The sequence below is a fragment of the Apteryx rowi genome, unplaced genomic scaffold (assembly GCF_003343035.1).
Source record: "Apteryx rowi isolate R43461 unplaced genomic scaffold, aptRow1 scaffold_242, whole genome shotgun sequence".
NCBI classification, from domain to species: domain Eukaryota; kingdom Metazoa; phylum Chordata; class Aves; order Apterygiformes; family Apterygidae; genus Apteryx; species Apteryx rowi.
Genome location: NW_020448775.1, coordinates 678743 through 699128, shown reverse-complemented (window position 1 = coordinate 699128; position 20386 = coordinate 678743). Strand labels below are relative to the sequence as shown.

Below are 20386 nucleotides of genomic sequence, written 5' to 3'. Positions count from 1 at the left end.
GAATATTAACCAGCTCTCTTGAACGCCCCTTCCTTCTAGGGCCCTAACCCATGGGATTCCTCCAAGTAGGTCCCTGAAGAGGCCAAAGTTTGCTCTCCTGAAGTCCAGGGTTGCGATCCTACTTAGTRCCCTGCYKCCTCCYCGCAGGATCCTGAACTCCACCATCTCATGGTCACTGCAGCCAAGGCAGCCCCCGACCTTCACATCTTCCACCAGTCCTTCTTTGTTTGTTAGTACGAGGTCCAGCAGCAAAAAGGGAAAAACATATACACTGTACAATTTGAAAATCATAAGTCTCAAGTTAAGCTGGGATTCACTTCCACCAAAGCTTACAAGTACTTTTGCACTGGTCACTCACAAAAGTAGAATTAGTCACAATTAGAAAGCATTGGGAGGTTTCACTAGCTCTCTTTCTGGTACACTCTTCACTGTGCAGTTTTGCCCCTATGAACTTCTAGTTTAGGCATGAGATATGGTAATCCTCAACATCTCAAAATAGTTGATGCCCTGATTCCAAATCTTAACAGTATGCAAAACAAATTCTTTCCTAAAGCTTGTGCTGGAAAGTGTTGAGACCACACACAGGATGTGTGCATCAAATGCATTCACACAGACTAGTGACTAATGCAGAAGTGGCAGGAGATGCCACTGTTGGCATACAAGAGAAGTAAGGGGGATGCTATCACTGAGGACCTAAGAATAAACTTTCAACATTATCCAGCTAACTCTGAATGGAAACAATTTAGCATTTGATGGCAGGAACTGGCCTACATCAAAGCTCTCACTTTATCCAGGAGAAAGAGGCTTCATCTCTCCATTTACTAATGTGCTGGTACACAAGGTTGACACAAAGACTTATAGTCAAAAGAGGATCATCATTTTCATCCAGTAAAAAGGTTTCATCCACAAGGCAGGACAGATCATAATATCATTAAAATATGCAAATGTATACCTCCAATAAAGTCAAATAATTTTGTCCATAAGGGATCTGAAACATTGTCAGGGCTCCATTAAAGCAAATGAGAAAGCCCCAAACTGGTGTGGCCTTCAAGCCAGACACTGTAGCCTACAGGCCACCTCTGGCGCATGAGAGAAAACTAAAGAGCATGTTGACAGYCTGCAACCAAGCAAAGCTTTCTCTTCAAATACAAGTTGAAGAGCCCTTCTCACCAATTTGCCAGCTAGAAGGTATACAGAAGTTGGGCTGGATTCTAGTTCTAGTACTCTCCCTAGGCAATAGCCATGATTATCAAGAAAAGAGGTAGGCAGCATAAAATACTGAGCTGTAGCAGGTAATATCTGTTGTTCCTGCCACCTAGGCAGGCTAAGCTCCTGAGAAAAGCTAGGAGAGAGATGAAGACAAGGATCTGGAAGGGATAGGATGGGCAGTAAACTATGAATCTGTGAGGGAAGCTGGGCAAATCAGGCATCTGTGAGCCTAGCAGAGCCTGCTACAGCAGGGACAGAAGGATGATCAATATTTTGGACAATGGAAAAGAAGGAATGTGATGCACTTGTGTGAAGGGCAAACTGTGGGTCACTGAGCATAAAAGTAGCTGATGAGCCTATTCCATGCTGTGGAGATAGGCAGTGATGAGGGATTGGGAACTTTTCTTAAAACTTTTCTCCATATCTTCTATAAGAGAGACAGTGAAGGGACAGAAGGAGTGACTAGATGAGAGCCTGGAAAAGCACTACTGGGGGAGGAAGATGTGTGTAAAGGTTGAGTAGAAAAATATTTTATGTTACTGTAAAATAAAAATGAGTAATAACACTTCTGATAGAAGTGTGTTTTGGTTGGAGAACTGGAAACACCATGTAAGGTAGGAGGAAAAATGAAGTTGGAACATCCAAGAGCACACCCACATCCCATCTCCAAGCTTAATTATATACTGAAAGAGATAAAACAAGATGCCACAAGCCACTCACTCGTCTGTCCCTAACACACACAGATCTGCTCCTGCATCTGATCCTCCCAACTTTCAATCCTGCCCCCTTCGGAAGAATAGAAGACTCCTGCTAAGAGAWGTAACAAAGGCAGATAGCTTTTAGGTTTAGGAGCATAAGGACAACTGACTTTCTTTATATCAAGAAGGACCACCAGAATCATAGAAAAATAAGGTTGGATGTGACCCTTCAACAGGATATTAAATATATTCCCCTGTCCCAGACCATTTCTATGTCATTCCCAACATAACTTTCCATAGCCCGTTTTAAAGATCCCCGGTGGGGAAACTCAGAACCTCTCTAAGGAATGTACTGCAGTGCATTAGCTCTACCCCTACAGAAGTTTTTCTTGATATTCTGTCTAACCTGAAATTTTCTTGCTGAAGTTTAATATGAATACTTCTTATCCTAGCTACAGAAACACAGAGCAGACTATCTCCTTTCTCTGTACAACATTTTTTTATGTATTCAGAAGCTGCTACATGTCTGCTGCTTCCTTTCAGCTGAGTTAAAAAACTGTCAAAAGCTCCTCATCAGCTATGTTCTATAAATCTAATCTCATTCTTGTTTACCCTCCTTTAGACTCTCCAAATCATCTGTACATATTGCCTGATACTACAATTTATAAATATTTACAACAGCACAATTCTGTTGACCCCTGCTCCTTCATTATGCTCCCAAATCACTTTCTGAAGAACTACTTCTTAACCAGTTGTTCACAATACTGTATTCATACAGCTCACTTTTCCTAAGTGCAATATACTGTCCCTGTTGAATTTCATCCAATCTTTTCAGACCATGACTTCAATCTGTCAAGATCATTTTCATTCTAATCTCCCAAAATATTTGCAGTCCCTTCCAGTCTCATGTCATCTTCAATTCAATAAGTATACTCTATTTCCCATCATCCAGGCTGCTAATGAAAACTCCAAATAGCAGAAGACGGACTTACATGGATATCTGCTTGACAACTCCTTCCGTTCTGACAATGAACTCACTAAGCATGTTTTCCTACCAATTTTGCACCTATCCTATGATATTTTCAGCTTATCCATGTATCTCCTGCCAGCTTATAAAAATGTCATGTGAGACTGTTTAAAAGCTTTCCTAAAATAAAGATATATGACATGCACTCCTCTTCACTTCACAAGGCTGTTACCCTGCCATGGAAGATAATTATACTTGTCTGACATGGTTTATTCTTGACAAATCTATATTAGCTGCTAGTCATTTCCGTGTTATCTTCCAGCTGCTTACAAATAGTTTTTTTGTTTATTTGCTACAGAATTCTTTCAGGGATAGAAGTTAAGCTAACTGGTATTCCAGTCATAATACCATAATATTCCCTGTTTTTTCTTGCCCTGTGTCTTGTCCCTTCCTCCTTTTTAAACTTCTGCTGTTTTCCAGTCTTCCAGTTCCTCACCCACCCTTCAGAAGTTCTTGTAAATAATAAATAGCTGAGATTGTTTCAGTCAGATCATAAGCATCTCAGGATGAATATAGAGCATTTCCCAGACCCTTCAGAATTGCATTAATCCAAGGGATTGGGACAGGACTCTAATTTAGACGTCACATTCAGCTTCCAGAAAGCAGTACAAAACTGAATACAGTTGTCCAGTTTTCAGAACGACATATGGGTTAGATCACTCACTGAAACTCAGATGAAGTCTCTTTTAGATCTTCTTTCTTTGCTATTTCCTGTAATTGCTTGGACATTCAGAAGTGACTTTTCTTCACAGCATTTCCAGGCTAAGATAGATATACTGCTCAGTGACAAGTGCTGTCTTACTTGTGATGTCAGTACATCCACAGACTTTCTCATTAGTTGTCTGGCTTCCTCTTGCAATATAAAGGACAGAATTTTTCCAGCTTCCTTTCTATTCAAGAAAGCAAACAGCACCCAATCACCCACCCGGCAGACTGAGTGGAGACCATTCTTAGAGTGCTGTTTTCCAACAAGGTCTGATCTTTCCCTCAATTTTATGATATACTGGAGGATGTTCTGACTTCTGATGTCCTAGCCTTCTGCAAGTTTCCTTCAGGAAGTTCAATATTCCCCAGGCCTTAATTTTGTATAACAATTCTAAGGTAAAAACCCTATGGATAAATATGGAACTTTCCAGATAGCAAAGAAGAGATGTGGCAGTATATTACTTATTATAGTCAGTCACTATAAAATCTACTCTAGCTTACTCAGAAGGGGTATTTAACAGCAAGAGGAGGGGATGAGTCCCATAAAGGTTGACAGGCTGAGCAGGAAGTGCAATAAACTTTTATGTCTCCACTGGGACAAAAAAAATGGGTAAATATGAATGGTCACCAATCTTAACACAGGTAGGCACATGACATAACTGAGCCACCAAGAGCTGAGGCTATTAGGTTCCAATCGCTTTATCCTTGATACTCATTAAGAGGTCTCCTTCTCACTTAAAAAGGAGCTGGACAAACTGAAATCCTTTGTGGAATAAATCAACAATCCAATTGCTTTGGAAAACTGTCTATATAACAGTTCTAAACAAAATCAGGATTTTTGGCCACACATCCTCTGAGAATGAGGAGAATCCACTCCTGAAGATTGTTCCGCTTAGGCACCTATACCAGCCACCACCTCAGGACTCTCTCCCACCCTTTGATAGGAACCCATTTGGCTAGAACTGCCTCTCTTTTAGTCTGATGCTATATTTTGGGTTTGATTTTGGTTAGGGTCCAAACAACATCAAGCCTGGAAAAAGTAAGATTTCTTCCACTTCTCTTTTCCCTGAGGAGTTTATACCAGAGACATATCACCATTAACAGAGATTCTGAATAAATCCCAAAGGCAACATTAAAGCAGTGCAGGTTGTTCAACCAGCATCAATGAATTAATGTGCCCTGTTAAAGAAGTCTTGTTATGCTGATTTTTTTCAAGCTTAGTCTTTGATTTTCTCCCTTTCTCAGAAATCCAATTACTCATTCTTATTTTCCCACTTCTAATGTAAGACAATATCTCAAATCCTTTTTGTTCTTTCTAATCATATTTATTTCCTRTATTAGATATTGTGGTGAGCTTTCAGCTCCAGCCTCTTTGAAGCTGTTTTCTGACATTTTGGGAAGCCTATCCATAGACAGATGGAGAGATGACCAAGAATCTCTTAGATCTTTCTATTACTCGGTAATTATTTTTCTTATCTATTTTGCAGGGCAGTTCTTTAAAGAAATCTTGCAAAGAAGAATTTTAAATCAACTGCCATGGTGACAAGGCAGATAGGTCTACAGCATACTCAGTCTATACTCTATTGAAAGGCCTTAAAGGGTGAGTTTGGAAGAAGAAATTGAAAATTGTTGTATTTTATGGAATTTGCCTTTTGATGAAGAAAGGCTTCCTTTCTCCTAGCTCCAGTGCAGGCTGAGAATCACCAAAGAAAATCTGCCATTGTAGAATAAATATAATCTAATCCTGCAGTATGAAAGAATTTTTGGATAGTCAAACATGTCTTGGTAATTAAAAATAAGGATAATCACTCATTAGGTAGTGTGTGAGGATGTACAAAGCATTCTAACAGAGCCAAAGCAACGGTTTGAAAATAATTTCTCTCATCTATCCTTGTGGAAGTACCTTTTGTACACTAGAGTTGCCCAAGAACACAACTTATTTTCTCCATATTTATTCACTGCTTTGAATTAATTTCAGATATAATGAAATAACCTGTCAAACTGATTTTAATGTATGGACTTATTTAGATAATTGTATTTTATATATATATTACACTCTAAACATACTGTGTGTTTTTCAAGCAACTAAAGAAGATCCATAATAAGGAAATCCATGCAATATACTGCTTGTTGCCAGAGAAAAGAAGTATCAGTGGGAGATATCATGAGGGAACAGCTGTGACAGCAGAGTTGTAGAAAGATAAGTGATAATCACAAGGGAATGCTGAGTGAGAAAATTGCCTAGGAAGAAGACAGGTTTCCCTGTAGGGAAAAAACTTTAGCAAAAATAAAGAAGATAATAAGAATGAGAGAAAAAAGATTTATCACCAAACAGAAAAAAACCTTTTCAGCCTTTGGAAGGAAGTCAGTCTTTGCTGATTTCACAGATGGAAAGGAAAAGTCAGACCGTAGCTAGCTCACTTCAGTTTTTCTGTTTGCCACAGTTAACATTACAAAATGACTGAGGAGGTGGAGAGGCAGGAGGTCAGGGAGTGTGGGTGTCGAAAAGGATGGAAAAATAAAAGAACTTGCAGTAGTCAAACAGGCAATGAGCGCCTGATGAGGCTGCCACATCCTTTCAAATAGAAAAGAATAGCAAGTTTTTAGAATGTTGTTTTCATAAGACATTTGCCTCCTTTATAATAATAATTCAGAAGGCAGCAGACTTAAAAAGTGATTTCTAAAGTAGATGAATCTTGATGTCAGTAATAAAATTTTACTTTTCCCTTTGGCCACAGAATTCTGCATAATATGAGGCAAATCACTTAAAATTAAACAACTCACAGGTGGCCACTAATTGGATACTTTTCATTTTCTAAGCTTGACTTGGGAACCTGGGATCTGATTTGCAAAATACCAAGCATTTACAGCTGTGGCTCATTAGAGGCTATGCTTTAGACTGGTAAGTTATTTAATGTCAAGTACAGCCAACATTGGCCACTCTCCATTGCCTGGAACAGAACTACCTGAGACTGACTGACTGACTGACTGACTGACTGACTGACTCAAGTTTTGAGAGAAATATTTAAATCTGATTTTATAGTTGAGGAAAAGGACCTCACAGATAAAAGCCAGATATACCTAGGCAAATTTCTGTGCTTTTGTGCTCTACTATATCTGAGCTAATAAACTCTCCTGGATTCTAAAGTGGCATGCTGGCTCCTTTCTGGACCAGTTTTTTCCTGTACATTGTCCTCTTTTGGCAGCAGGTTTGTTATTTCCTTTTCTGATTCTCCCAGTCCAGGGTGTTATTCTCAGGAACTCTGCAGCCAGCTCTGGTAAGGTTAGCCCTGACCTATGCAGAAGTGGGGACAGACTACCTTCCCCCAGAGTTTCTGCACTGCATTCCTCAGAAATGAAAAAAGATCAGATATGTATAAACATTGCTGACATATAGTGATGAATGTCACAGAAAAGAAGAAGAAATATGTGTTTTTCAGAGTATGAGTGAGTACCATGCCACAAGTAAGGTATAAGTCCACATGTCAAGCAAAAATAAAAAATATATTGCTTCTTGTGTGAGCACCATTCATTCATTTGAATGAATGAGGCAGTAATTTCGGAGAAAAAAGTGATTTCCAATCATGTAACTGCAGCCTTCATACTCAACCATGGGAGCTATTTAAAGTTAGGTGTCTGATTTGGAGAAGCCAGAAGATATAAATTACTCTCTGAAGGTGGCTATACAAAGTATCTAAAATGTACCTTAAATTAAATGTCTTAACTTTCAGAAAGCTAAAATTACATACACTCGATCATACTAAAAGAAAAGTTAAGGTTACTTGTTCAACCTGAAGTCTAACTTTTCCTAAATTCTGCATGCTTGCCTTTTACAACTTTAACATACTATAAACAGGTTTTTATTTTTACTTTATTTCGTGTACTGCATATCAGACCCTTTTAAGTTTTTTTTTGTAATTCAGCTTTTCAATAACCTAAATTTGAGGTGTTTCCATAAACTCTTTCCTCTTTTAAAAATAATGCAGTATTCAGAGTAATCCAGCATTTACAGAAGAAATTGGACAAAAGTTTTATCAGCAATCTAAAGTTATAAACTTAACTTTCCACATTGAAAACATAGTTTATTGTGTCCTACTTCACTTTTTTCTACTGAAATAAGAAAAAAAGCTGCGTTCAACAGTACAAGCAATTTTATAATGTCTGATCTTTCTTGTGTTATCTATCCCACTTCTTGTTTTTCCAAACTACATATGTAAAGCACAGAATCACAGATCTCATTATCTCAAATACAATTTTCATGAAAAAAGTCACGATTATTAGTTTATTGATTTTTTTAATCCTTTTTACAATTAATATCTCATGACTATGGAAACTATAAAAAATCTGTGCCATGAAGATTTTCTTTTAAAAAAGAGGAAAACTCAAAATGAAATATCTCGTTCCAATCTASGTGTAGATCAGCCACATATTTTACTACAATATTCAACAAAAAATAAATAAATCTCCAAAATTCAATCACCTCTTTAACAAAATACAATACATGTCTATCATATTCTCAAATAATTTTGTAACCCCTTTTTATATCTATATTTTAATAATTTCATTTTAGATTTGATAGCTCATAGGCCCTAGTTCAGAAAAATCTAGCAAACATTTTTGCAATAATCAGACTTTTTATTCAGCACAGTAGCATATTACACAGTGTTTCACTTTTCTTATAATTCTCTATTCTATTTATTGTATGTTCTGACAAATTTGATACAGGAATAAAAGAACGTAATTTTGACTAAAGCAAAGGATGTGAGCTCTCTAACTCTGGAGCTGATATTCCCCTATCCAAGGAAACAGGAGAAGCGACAAAGAAATTGATGTAATAGTTGTATGTAATGGCATTTGACCATACAGTCAAGCCCTCAATTCAACAGGACATGTAAGTGTATACTTATCTTGGACTATATGAGCCACGATGACAAGAAAGAGGCTACACTGTGCTTCAAGTTAACCTTGTGTTAAAGGATGTGCTGAATCAAAAACCTAACGTATACTTGGTCATCAGTGTAGAATATTAATTATAAATATTTTCCAAAGGCTGTGTGAAAAGGGTGTTTAACTTTAAATGTGAGTATCAGGTCCCCATGACTCCTGTTATCACAGACAGGGTGTAATATTCTATGGGTAGTTCTGCCCTATTCTTTAAGTAAGTCTGGCCCCAGATCCAGACATTCCAGAATAAGATAGGAGAATACAATGAAGGCAGCTGAATCATCAGGGACCCAAACGAGCCACAAGCAAAAACATTCCTCCTCAAGCTTCCCCTGCTCTCTCTCGCTCTTCCTCTCTCTCTCTCTCTCTCTCACATACATAAACACATGCAGACACACAGATGCATGCACACACACATGCACTCACCCTCTAATTCAGACTGCAGTTCAATGACATAATTTGTAATGTTTGTCACATTTGTATTTTTTATAATTTATAGCATTTTTCCCCAATTTATCTTAGTATATTTTCGTGGTCCATTTTTAATCTAAATCCATTTTACACTCAATAACACTAACTAAAATTAAATACATGCACTGAAAAATTACACCCAAATATGCCTATATAGGTTAACTTACCCTGGCTGTGTATCATCTGTTACACAATGATATGTAAAAGTTCCAAACATCTGGACTCCTAGAATTCCATACAGAAGTAGAAAGAATAGAAGGAAAATTGAAACACTCCAGATTTGTTCTCCAGAACGCCTGGTAAAAAGATAAATATGACACTGAATGCTTAGGCAATGAGAAGTCACCTTTAAAAAACTACAGAATAGAAAAGATGTTTGCACAGAGAAAGCAGCATTTTATCCTGCAAAAAATTTGTCTTCAAAACTGATCTCTCACTCTATGCCATGGCTAGAAAAGGGAGCCAAGATTTGGTTAAAAATATTGAGTTAGAGTAATTAAAGTAGCTGTAAAGGGCAAAAGGGGAAATAGAACTAAATAAATATGTAGGTAAAATGTATAAGTCCACCTTTTGTAAAAGAATATCTAATGAATTATACAGACAACATGTGATGATGAAGCAAAGTTGATAACCAAATAAAATCCAATTAAAAGCCATTACATGGCTTTTACCATCACATGTTGTATCTATGTGCGTAGCATATGCTTGCATATATGTGTTTCTAAACCAAGGCCAATATGCTTACACCCTTAACTGTTTTGGTTAGGGCAAGTGCTTACACATTTTTGTTTATGAATATAACACTACTTGGAGTGTCCACCTTGTGCCCATATTAATGGGCTAGAATTTACAGCAATTGGTTGGAAATTGCTGAGTATAATTATTAACAAAATACTTCCTTTAAGATTTATGTAAATGTTTGTCAGTTCTGATCATTTTATAGAAAAATTAATGTTTCTTTAGACATACAAAATAGCAAGAATTTCTGGCCAGACTTAAAACTCAGGAAGAAAATGTATATTAAGCTCTTGGGTCATTGTCTCAGCTGCCTATCCAACCTTTTCAGTTAAAGCTGAAATTTTCTCTGTTATTCTGCAGATAACAGCCTTACTTACTTTAAGATATTTGTTATCCTAGTTCTTGGCAGCTCAAAACGAAAATATATCCGGAATGCTCGAATCATAATGAGTGGTCGTGGAATCCGTAACATGCCCCAAGGTGACATCTGATCAACTATTTCAGCAATTTCAAACACCTGCAAACAAAAGAATTGGAAGTTTTTCTTGATAATACTGTTCTGTTCCTTCTGGTATGCCTTTACAGAATTTTTAAAACTATGAACACTATAGATAATATTTATTTTCATTTTTACTTTCAATCTTATCTTGGATTAATATGTTCCACTTTAATCATGTTTTCAAAAAGAAAAGTCTCAGTAAATCCCTTAATCCACTTCTGAGATATCCTAATGGAATGCCAAAAATATACTCTGCCTATGTTCATAGTAATTCTATCTCAAACTATTCAAGAAGACCGTGCAAGTTTGTGTTAGCCACCTGCTTCTGTGTCAGTTCCAGCCCACAGGTTTCTCACAAGTTTGTTAAAAGTGAATAATTTACATTTCCAGTTATAGAAATTAATATATGCAAATGTTGCACAGCACCAACGTTTTTACTATGATATAAAAGTGCATAAGATTGCTTTGTGTGTTGCACTATGCTTATAAATTTCCCATTTAATTCCAAGTGCCTGAGAAAGCTGAACCTTACACCCTACAACTCCACTTACAACACAAATTTCCCAGCTAACCCCAAAGAAGGAAACTATTTCCTTAAGAGCACACATTGCTAGCCACTCCATAGAGGCTACTAAGCTAAATGATTGGGTGAAAATGTCTTGTCTTTAAGCTCTCACCCTCTGAGATCAACTGCTTAATTCCGTACTTGCTCGAAGTACTAAGRAAATGGAGGGAACCTGGTAACACAGAGACTGGGTAACCTATGGTGCTTATAAGTTATGACCAGGCTTCACTCTGCAAGTGTACATGACATACCAAGTCTCCCCTACACATAAAGCAGAAAATGACAGTGACTTAAATTTGCCAGCAGGGGATGAGCTGTGCCTAATGGCAATCACTACAGATCTTTCACAATCCTTATATTATCACCAGCCCAGGCCCACAGTACATGATCTGTTCTCACTAAAAAAAAAATAGCTATGGTTAAGGACCATTTGGTTTGCAGGACACAGTACTGTATGTTTTTTTACATGTCCAAGCTCACTTTTCTGTGGAAACTTATCAAATTATTTCAAATATATTTGGTATTATTTTTCCACTGTGCTTTATGTGTGGATAAGGTTTTGGAAAAGGTTTTGTTAGGTGTTGCCATATTATGCAAGATCCCTCCACTTACCACATCAGTATGCCACACTATGCCAAGCTATGGCAAACATTTACCATTTGAATCATTTGCACTTTAATTGCCTAAGCTCGTCACCCTGGACTCCTACTGAACTCAAGAGGAAGGAGATTAACACAACTGTCATATGGAGTAAGGGATAAATGGCTCTCTGAAGATGCATCCCTCTCCTTTTGACTATGCAGAGGCTTTATGGTAATGAGCTTCAGATTGATGTCTAGCTTTTCAATGATAAAAATTAAACAAGATAAATCATAGTACTAATGTAAATGTGCTGCAATGTGCAATTATGATGCTATTGAATTTAGCATGATTTTTTAAGAACAGTTTGACCCATGTACAGCTATACACCCAAAACTTCTAATTACTTGGTTGGGTCATACATTTTTCACAATTAAGGAACTATTCATTGAAAATGGTAAGTGAAATAATTACCTGTAAAACCAGTGACACCCAAAGACAAAAGACCATGAATCCATCAAACACACACCAACGATCCTTTACATAAGAGCTATCCCCCTACAAGAGAGAGAAAAGCTAAGAGGTTTATTGCTGTTGTTTTACTGTCAGGATTTAAATATATAATAAACAATGCTTCTAGGAAGAAGGAGAAGTCTTCTCTGTACCATTTTTAAAATGCCACTTTTGAAAGAAACCAAAAGTCCTGTGGCTGGGCTAGAATATAGTGGAAACATATAAACACATCTTCCGAGTGAGCAAAATGTTAGCTTCATTCTTATGCAGCACTTCTCTTCAGCTTGCATCAGAAAGGTGTTATAAAGAAGCCCATTATTTACACTTTGATAGGCTAACAAACAAAAAACCCACTGGACTCACTTTTCCACTGTCTTACCCATTAGACAATACTTGCACAGGTAGAGAAGTGTAAAATGCTAGCAATCTAAAACTGTGATGTTCAATTACTTCAATATTGTTCAATAACTTCAATTAATTCAGTACCAGATTACATCCATTTTTCATGAGTTTTCATTGGAATATGCTCCAGTAAAGTCTTGACATTTCCAAACTACCTGACACCTAACCACCATCTCATTGTGGTGTAGGCTCTGTTTTTTCTGAGATTTCCCGAGCTGCTTCTTATCATCTCAAACTGACAGTTCATTGTTTAAACTTCATTAATAAAAAGTATGGAGAACTTTTTGACATCGGTATTATTGGCACTCCATTCTGTCCAGCACAAGGAATTCAGGGAGTATTTTTGCACTGCTAAACCAAAGAGATTCAGGAAAGAAAACTTAGCGCTGGATCCCTGACCACCCATATGCCGTATGTTTCAGTTGCAAAAATTCCTTGGGGCAGAAGTGAACAAAAGAAGGATACAAGGATAACACAGTAAGTGATTTTCAAATCAGACATAAAGGACAGAAAACCTTAACACTATTTTCAGACAAAAGATTTTATAACACATAAGGTTCYTGAAGTTCTCTTTCTTCAACCTAAGAATTAGAAAGACTGTGAATTAGGGAAGTAACAACAAGAACTACTGTACCACAGTTTTAACGTGTCCTTCCTGAAGAAAGTAGATTTAGTTCCCAGCTAACAGTCTGAACTAATGAGAAACTCTTCACTTAGAGTTGAACAAATTCAGCTTTTTCAGCTGTTATGTTAAGTAACAGTAAAGTATATTCAAGCTGTTTCTCCGCAGAGATCACCTGCTAACACCCAGTATCTCCTATTCCTCTCTTCTCTCTCCCTGTTCCCACTAACTAAACAAATCTCTGGTGACATATCAACATGCAACCTAAGTTTTTCAATTGTACTTTTGAACAAAAATGCTGATTGGTCTTTCTCTAGCTGAAGAACTCGTTTAAACTTACTTTACTTCTCTTAAGCACCGTTTGTCTAAAGCAGAAAGTTTTCTCTGAGCTGTGCTATACAGATTTGAGTGTGAACTTGTGCGGTAGTTTCAGTATTCAGCTTCACTTGAATAATCCATCAAATACTCACTAAAAAGCCAAATCTTTTTTTAGAAAGTGCTTTTTCTCTCCACAATACATGTGGCATGATTGAAATAGCTCTGCTGCTTTCTCCTTACAAAAGAAGACGTTGTGATCTTTTCCAGTCTCTCACCAGTCACACTGCTTCACTTCACTTCTCTCACTGCCAGTTCAGGCCAATTTATCCCAATACATCCTCTCAGTTACAGAGGGTTTCAGTGGATCAGCTACAGAAAYGTAGGGTCCCTAAATTACATCAGTAGAAAATACTCAGGTTTTTTGGTTCTGGCTCCTTCTGCTCTCTGCATGTCAGTAGGCCTTGGCTAAATACTGCCCATATTTATCTGTCATTTGGCTGGCAGCAGACATGCTGGGGAACCTCTAACATGTTTAAACTGTATATTGGCACACTGGAGGCATTTTAAAGGCAGGGCCACTTCTTGCTTAATGCGAAAATCAGAATATACTTTTGTGTATACTTGGTACTTACTTTTATTCCTTACTTCTGTGAAAAATCTAAAACTGATTAAACACAGCATAGTACTCACATATTAACAATGACACAAAGTAAAACAGTTTTGTACATTATATTCTGTCCTTAAAAAACGCCTTGGATTGAAATTCCATGCTCACATAGTCAATAGCAATCAGTTCTTAGACCCAGAAAGGAATACAGATACATGAAATTGTAATACATCTGGTTACATCTTATCTAAAATCATTAAAGCATTGCAATGTATTAATCCCTTACCCTTTTCTAATCATGTCTACTGAAAATTGAGAGTTATTGATGAGGTCTGTATTAGCATTCGTCTGTGAATGCACTATCCCATGCCATTTATATTATGGTTTATAAGTCTTTGAAACATGACCTAAACATTTGCAAAAGATAAAGAATTAGTACTGTAGACTAGAAGCCTCATGTTGAGGCTAATCCAAACCTCTTAAAGTCATTAAAGCTGCTGACTCCCTGCTGGCTACAGTGGACACTGGATTCTTTAATGTGCACAGCAAGTAAGGGAAGCTCCTTCAGCAACATGACAACAGTCTAAGAGACGCAGAAATCATTTGCTTCTGACAGAGCAGTGGATGCCAGTTCACTTACATAGCCCATCACTGTAAGGCTGGAACAGCCCTTAGAAGGCTTTTGCACAGTAAATCATGCCCTCACCTCTCTCCCAGGCAACCTAAGAGGATCCACTGGAACTCAGTGGACTAGCTAAGAGTTATTAAACACAAAGCATTTTAAGATACTTTAAAAAGCTAATATCTGAAGTCCAAAATAGCAGTAATGCTTTGTCATTAGATGGATCCACCATTTCTTTGTTAATTAGAGGCCTATTGATCATTTTGTAAGTACCCCTCCTTGTCTCCCCAAACAGTTTCTCCTAACACTCTTCTGCCTTTCCCTTCAGTATTTATGATAAGCCAGAGCCATTTTTAGGCTAGTACCCAAAATGTAAATGGAATTCTGGGTAAATTATACACATGGAATGGATCTGAATTCTGCTTCTGTCTCAGTGATGCTGATTTGGACTAATTTGAGATTTGACACACCAAAAAAATAGATAAGCTTGACATTACTGTGTCTGCAATTATGACACTCTCTGCCCTATAAGAACTTAAATTAATCTACCATGGCAATATTGCCTTAACTAAGGAAGAATACCTTAAATTCAGCATAAGATCTTAGTGTTTCTTTACATACTAAAAATGACATCAACAATCAAATCTGCTTCCTTCACCCTGCACTCTCCTTATTTCACCAGTTTTTGCCTAATCCTAGCACCACTGTAGCTATTCTAGCTGCCCTGGTAGCCATTCTAGCACTAATGTAGCACCATTATGTTAACTCAGTACAATGTATTAGCTCATTTCTTCACTTTTGTTTTTCCACACTGATATTCCAATCACAGCACTGAGATGCAGAAAGATACACTTTCCCAATTGTAACCACCACATTATATGCCTTAAACAGCAGTTACACACACTCACATGAAAACCAGTTCAGTAAGACATAAGTCATTGGAAATGTCAGCCAACACAAAATACAGACAGAACCACAGATAAAAGTAATATCACACCCAGGGTAGTCATACCATGAGAGTCATTACAGTTTAACTTAGACCAGAAGGAAAAATTGGCTAGACTATCATTTTTTAATAAAAGTTTATTTCATTAGCAAGCTTGCTGAAAACAAATTACTCTTAAAAATCAACAATCAAATTGCATACAGCAATCTGCTAGGAGATTGTCTGCTACATTTATACAATTTTGTTAAGGAATTCCAATATGTCAGTAGTAAGGTACACAGTTTACCTAGATTATAGAACAATCTATCACCTAAATCATTTCTGCCCTGCTGATCTCTTAATGTCTCAGCAACACACAAGGACAAACTACAAATCAGAGTAAATGAAAAGCCTCCTCTACCTCCCTACTGGCCTTAAGAAATTTCCTCTCTTCCCTGGCTACAACCTGTTCTCTGAATCCTTTCCTCTTGCCTCCTCTTTCAGTTGCAGCTATAGGAAAGCCAAATAAGAGAAGTGACTTTACATTTGCTCTGATGGCAATCAGATTTATCATCATCTGCTCTGAAAAGGAGTTCTGTAGTCTTGGGTCTGTCATTAAAAGAAGCCTATTCTCCCACTTTTCCTTGCAGTCTCTGCAAGGATAGCTGAAAAACAAACAGGATAGCTGAAAGATGGCACAAATGTGAAAAGACTAGCAAGCTCAAGAACAACCAGACAGCTAGCTAGCTATTCTGTCATGGTCACTGGATCTTGCATATTGTGGCAATAAATAAAGCACACACAACTCTAGTAAATTTTTCAGGTCACCCTGGGGGCTACTTTGTATGGAACTACAAATAAGCATTAAGGGCTGGAGACCAACATTTACTTGCACTTTAGGAGCAGCATAAATGCACGCAGGGAAATAACAGGAATAGAGGGAATTAGAATATGGGAGTATCATTTCATCCCCCCTCCACCACACTTATTATAACACAACTGAGTTAGGGAAAAAAGAACAATTCTCCCTCCTCTGCTTCCTTACTTCACACTAACACTGTAGGACGAGGAGGTGGAGATGGTAAGAAGAATGAAACCAGAGCTCAGCAGAACACCCTGACTAGCCTTTATGTCCCCTCTGCAAATATAGATAAAAATATACACACACAGAGGCTATAGATCTCCTGCTCCCTCTCACACGTACGCCGCTTTTGTTTCTGGCTCACCTACAAGCTTTTGCTGTTTCCTTAAAAACCTTTAATTCACAAGTCTGTTTAACAGCAGAATGATGTGGACAAAAACACCCCTGCCCCCAAACTGTCAAAGACTTTCAACATCCTCCCCACACAGCAAAGGGAATGAAGACATACAGCCTAACCAAGAAGAAAGGCTGTCTCTGACTTGTTTTCAATTCTCCCTTTCTGTCCCTCAAATTAAATTATTTCTCAAGCTTGTTCATGTGTCAAACATTAGCCCCCTTCTTCCCTCTTCAGAGCTTTACAATTGGTAAGCTGCCCTGGAGATTCATTTAAGTGGGAATTCAGACAAACATAGGCATTACCCACCAGAAGTCCATCTTCTATTCTGTATGATGAAAAAATTCAACACAAAGTATTTAATTACATAATAACTAGAAAATTATATGTCGTTTCTGAATGCAAAGTACTTTTGTAATTATAAAATGATGTTCCAAGAAGGAAACAAAGGAAACAGCGAATGACTGCTTAGATAAGAGTATGTTAATAACCAATGAAAAACTGGCTTATTTTTAAATGGGTGGTCACTCTTTTATTCAGCCCTCTGCAACAGTGACAGTACTGCTTCAAAATCAACCAATATCTATATCTAGATATAGATACACACACACACATATAGACACACACACACAATATCTGTATTTGGGATAAGGAAAGAACAATAAGACGGGGACCACAACTTCTCATATATGTATACTCTCACAATGTATATTTTCTCATAAAAATGTCTTCGTTCACAGTGAAGGAACTTATTAAAAATTTATTCACATAACAGCAATTCATCCATAGCAGCCAACAGAATTAGAATTGCTGTGTGAAGCTTAACTATAAATGGCTTTAGTGGATGTAATATTACTTTACCATCATTGAGTTAACATACAGGTTCAATCTATAACTACTTGTACATTGTATTGAACTGCTCCATCATCAGATGCTTCCAAGTAACACATAACAGTGCATAATTTATCTTCATCATAGCATGTAATGCAATATTTATGGTAATCTAGCATGCTATACTAGAAAAATCTTGGAAAAGTGACTTGATGTTACAACACACAAAATTAAGCTACTCTATTTGTAATACAATAAATGAAACGGAGCTCTTACTGTCCTTTGATTTAGAGGGTAATTGCATGTGTTATATGCACATGACATAAACAATTCCAGGCTGTCATCACAGAATAGCTGTAATCACTAAATAACACTACTTCATTCATTTGTAATACTAAAATAGTAGATTTTTAAGTGAATTTGTTGAAAATTTCAGATTATTTTTCAAAATACAAATAAAGATGTAAGGCTAGCTCATTCATGAAAGAATGGTCTCAAACATATTTTTAAGGCACATTAAATTTTTGTTAATTTATGAAATTTAGTTCATTGCAATAGGAAGCTTTTGAATTTTGGTATTCACCATCTCATTTGCTGTTACTAACAGCAAAAAAAGATTGTAAGTGATCAGAAATAGAATTCTTATTGGGCTGTTCAAAGAAACAGAATGAAAAAAATGCAATTCCATTTCATTTGATTCAGTCAACTATGCTGTGAAAGAGTTTTAGGGAAGCTTCCAAAGGAAAAAATAATTGCTTTTGTGAACTAAGAATCAACACTTTCAGTCAGAGAAACAAGGACCCTTTTATTTCCTAAAAATCCTATAATAGCATTTGCTGTAAAATAATAGAAAAAAAATGGAGACAGGAGTTTTAAAACAGTCTTTAAAACAAAACTGTTAAAGTGAGCTTAAAAACAGGAAACAGAGAAGCACTTTATACAACACTCTGTTCCTCAAGTACAAAAGCATTAAAGACAACAACTATTTCCACAAAAGGATTTAAAGGAATGTGTTCAATACCTCCCATATCAGCAAACTCAGTGTAGAGCATCTAAATTCAACTGAGTGGTAAGCAACTCAGATTGCCCATTATTCAGAGCTGCCAGACACTGCCTTCCTCTAGAGTCAATAGAGGGCAGGTGTTAATGCCTTCTTAGCAAAGCCTAATAGCAGGTATGACCACAGGACATGCGGGGAAGGGAACTTCACTGGGGTATTACACTGCTGCTTGTCAATACACAATTCTACCACCGCTGTTGGGTGCCAACATGCCCTGCAGAGAGATTTTATGGGTTACTACACAGGAAGGCTGAATTTTGTTTCCTTCTCCATCTGCTCATTATCGAATTGTAGTCAGCACCATAAGTACTGCATTACTAGCTCATTCGGCTCCCCTAGGATGTCTTAAAGGTTCAGCAAATCTGAAGATGGCTGATAAGGATTAATAGAACTCTCCTCCCTGGAAAGAGTTAAAATAGAGCTGGGAGGTGTTAMGACAAGTAACAGCACTCACTGTCTGTAGGAAGGACATAGGAAAAAAAATTCTTCGCTGTGAGAACAATTACACATTGGAATAGGTTGCTCAGAGAAGTGGTAGTGCCTCCCTCATTGGAAATATTCAAGGCTCAGCTTGATAGGGCCCTGGATAACCTAATTTAAGACCCTGATTTCCACAGAAGGTTGGACTAGTCAATCTCCAGAGGTCTCTTCCAACCTAGACTTTTTGGTGCTTCTGTAAGTCTATGACAAGCTCCTCAAAATGCTCCTCAAGACTGACTCCAGTCCTACATGTAGTTCCATTTGCACAGACGTTTGCTTATGTTTGGTAGCAGTCTGAAGCCTTCAGAAAGTGATGTGTACTAAATGCTGTTGTGCTATCTGAAATGTGATAACAGGGCAATTGCTTCAGGCAGCAGGATTCTGCTCTCCCCCAATTCTGAGGTTTACTGTTAATGCAGGGGCTGGGTTGCATCCAAATTTCAAGGTGAAAACTTTGCATTCTGAAGCATTGGGTATTGCCTGGARGTTGAATAAGGAGATTCGATAGGCAAATACGCATATCTAACATGACAAAACTCATATTTATAATCTACATTCACAGCTCTCCTTCAACAGAAAAAAACCCACAATGACAGGAGTTGGAATAGATGAGAAAGAGGCAACCTTTAAAAAGTATTTTTTATGGTTTGATAATTATCATTATTAAAAGCTACTGAAGTAATTTTATACTACAAAGACCAGTAAAAGTTTATGGAAACAACAAACTTCTTAATATAGCCATAAGAAAGCAGTATTTTCAAAACTCTCATTAGTTGTAGGAACACAATATTCTGAAATTAAATTTATCCTTCAGGTTGCCACCTTAAAAACCTCACACACATTTCATGATCTCCATGAAAATATAGCTGCATAGAAATGTTCTTATTCACTTCCACAGAGATTTGGATCCCATTAAGATTTTTCTTCTTGATGACTTGTGTTATTCTCTCAAATTAAAGAGAGAACACAACAGAGGCATAAAATAAAAAACTGAAAATTGATATTGTTTAATTATAGCAGACTTCTCTGAAAATGCAAGTTTCAACACAGCATAGCACATTCAGGATGAAGTTCCCTTTCTTTCTACCTAAATACATAAATTGTTATCCAATATGTTGATTTCACCGGTATCCCAGTAAATGTGACATTCTACCCTGACATGAAGTGATATATTAACAATGTCCCTTGATGATAACTGATTTCATGCAGAAAAATAGTAAAGTAATCCTTGAAAATGCTATTAGAAATGGCAAAAAATTAACATTACTGAAAAGTAAAGTTTTGTTCATCTGATTGGTATGACTATTGAAAGGGC

General features: G+C 37.1%; 1 protein-coding gene across 2 annotated transcripts in view; it reads right to left on the bottom strand.

The window, feature by feature from the left end:
- NALCN (sodium leak channel, non-selective) overlaps positions 1-20386 on the bottom strand; it is a 237119-nt gene that overhangs the window by 202443 nt on the left and 14290 nt on the right. For both annotated transcript variants that reach the window (XM_026066533.1, XM_026066534.1), the window contains exons 3-5: positions 11910-11993; positions 10170-10309; positions 9222-9350 (exon numbers count right to left, since the gene is read on the bottom strand). In XM_026066533.1, the coding sequence (XP_025922318.1) occupies positions 9222-9350; positions 10170-10309; positions 11910-11993 (353 nt within the window). The remainder of the gene's footprint in view (positions 1-9221; positions 9351-10169; positions 10310-11909; positions 11994-20386) is intronic.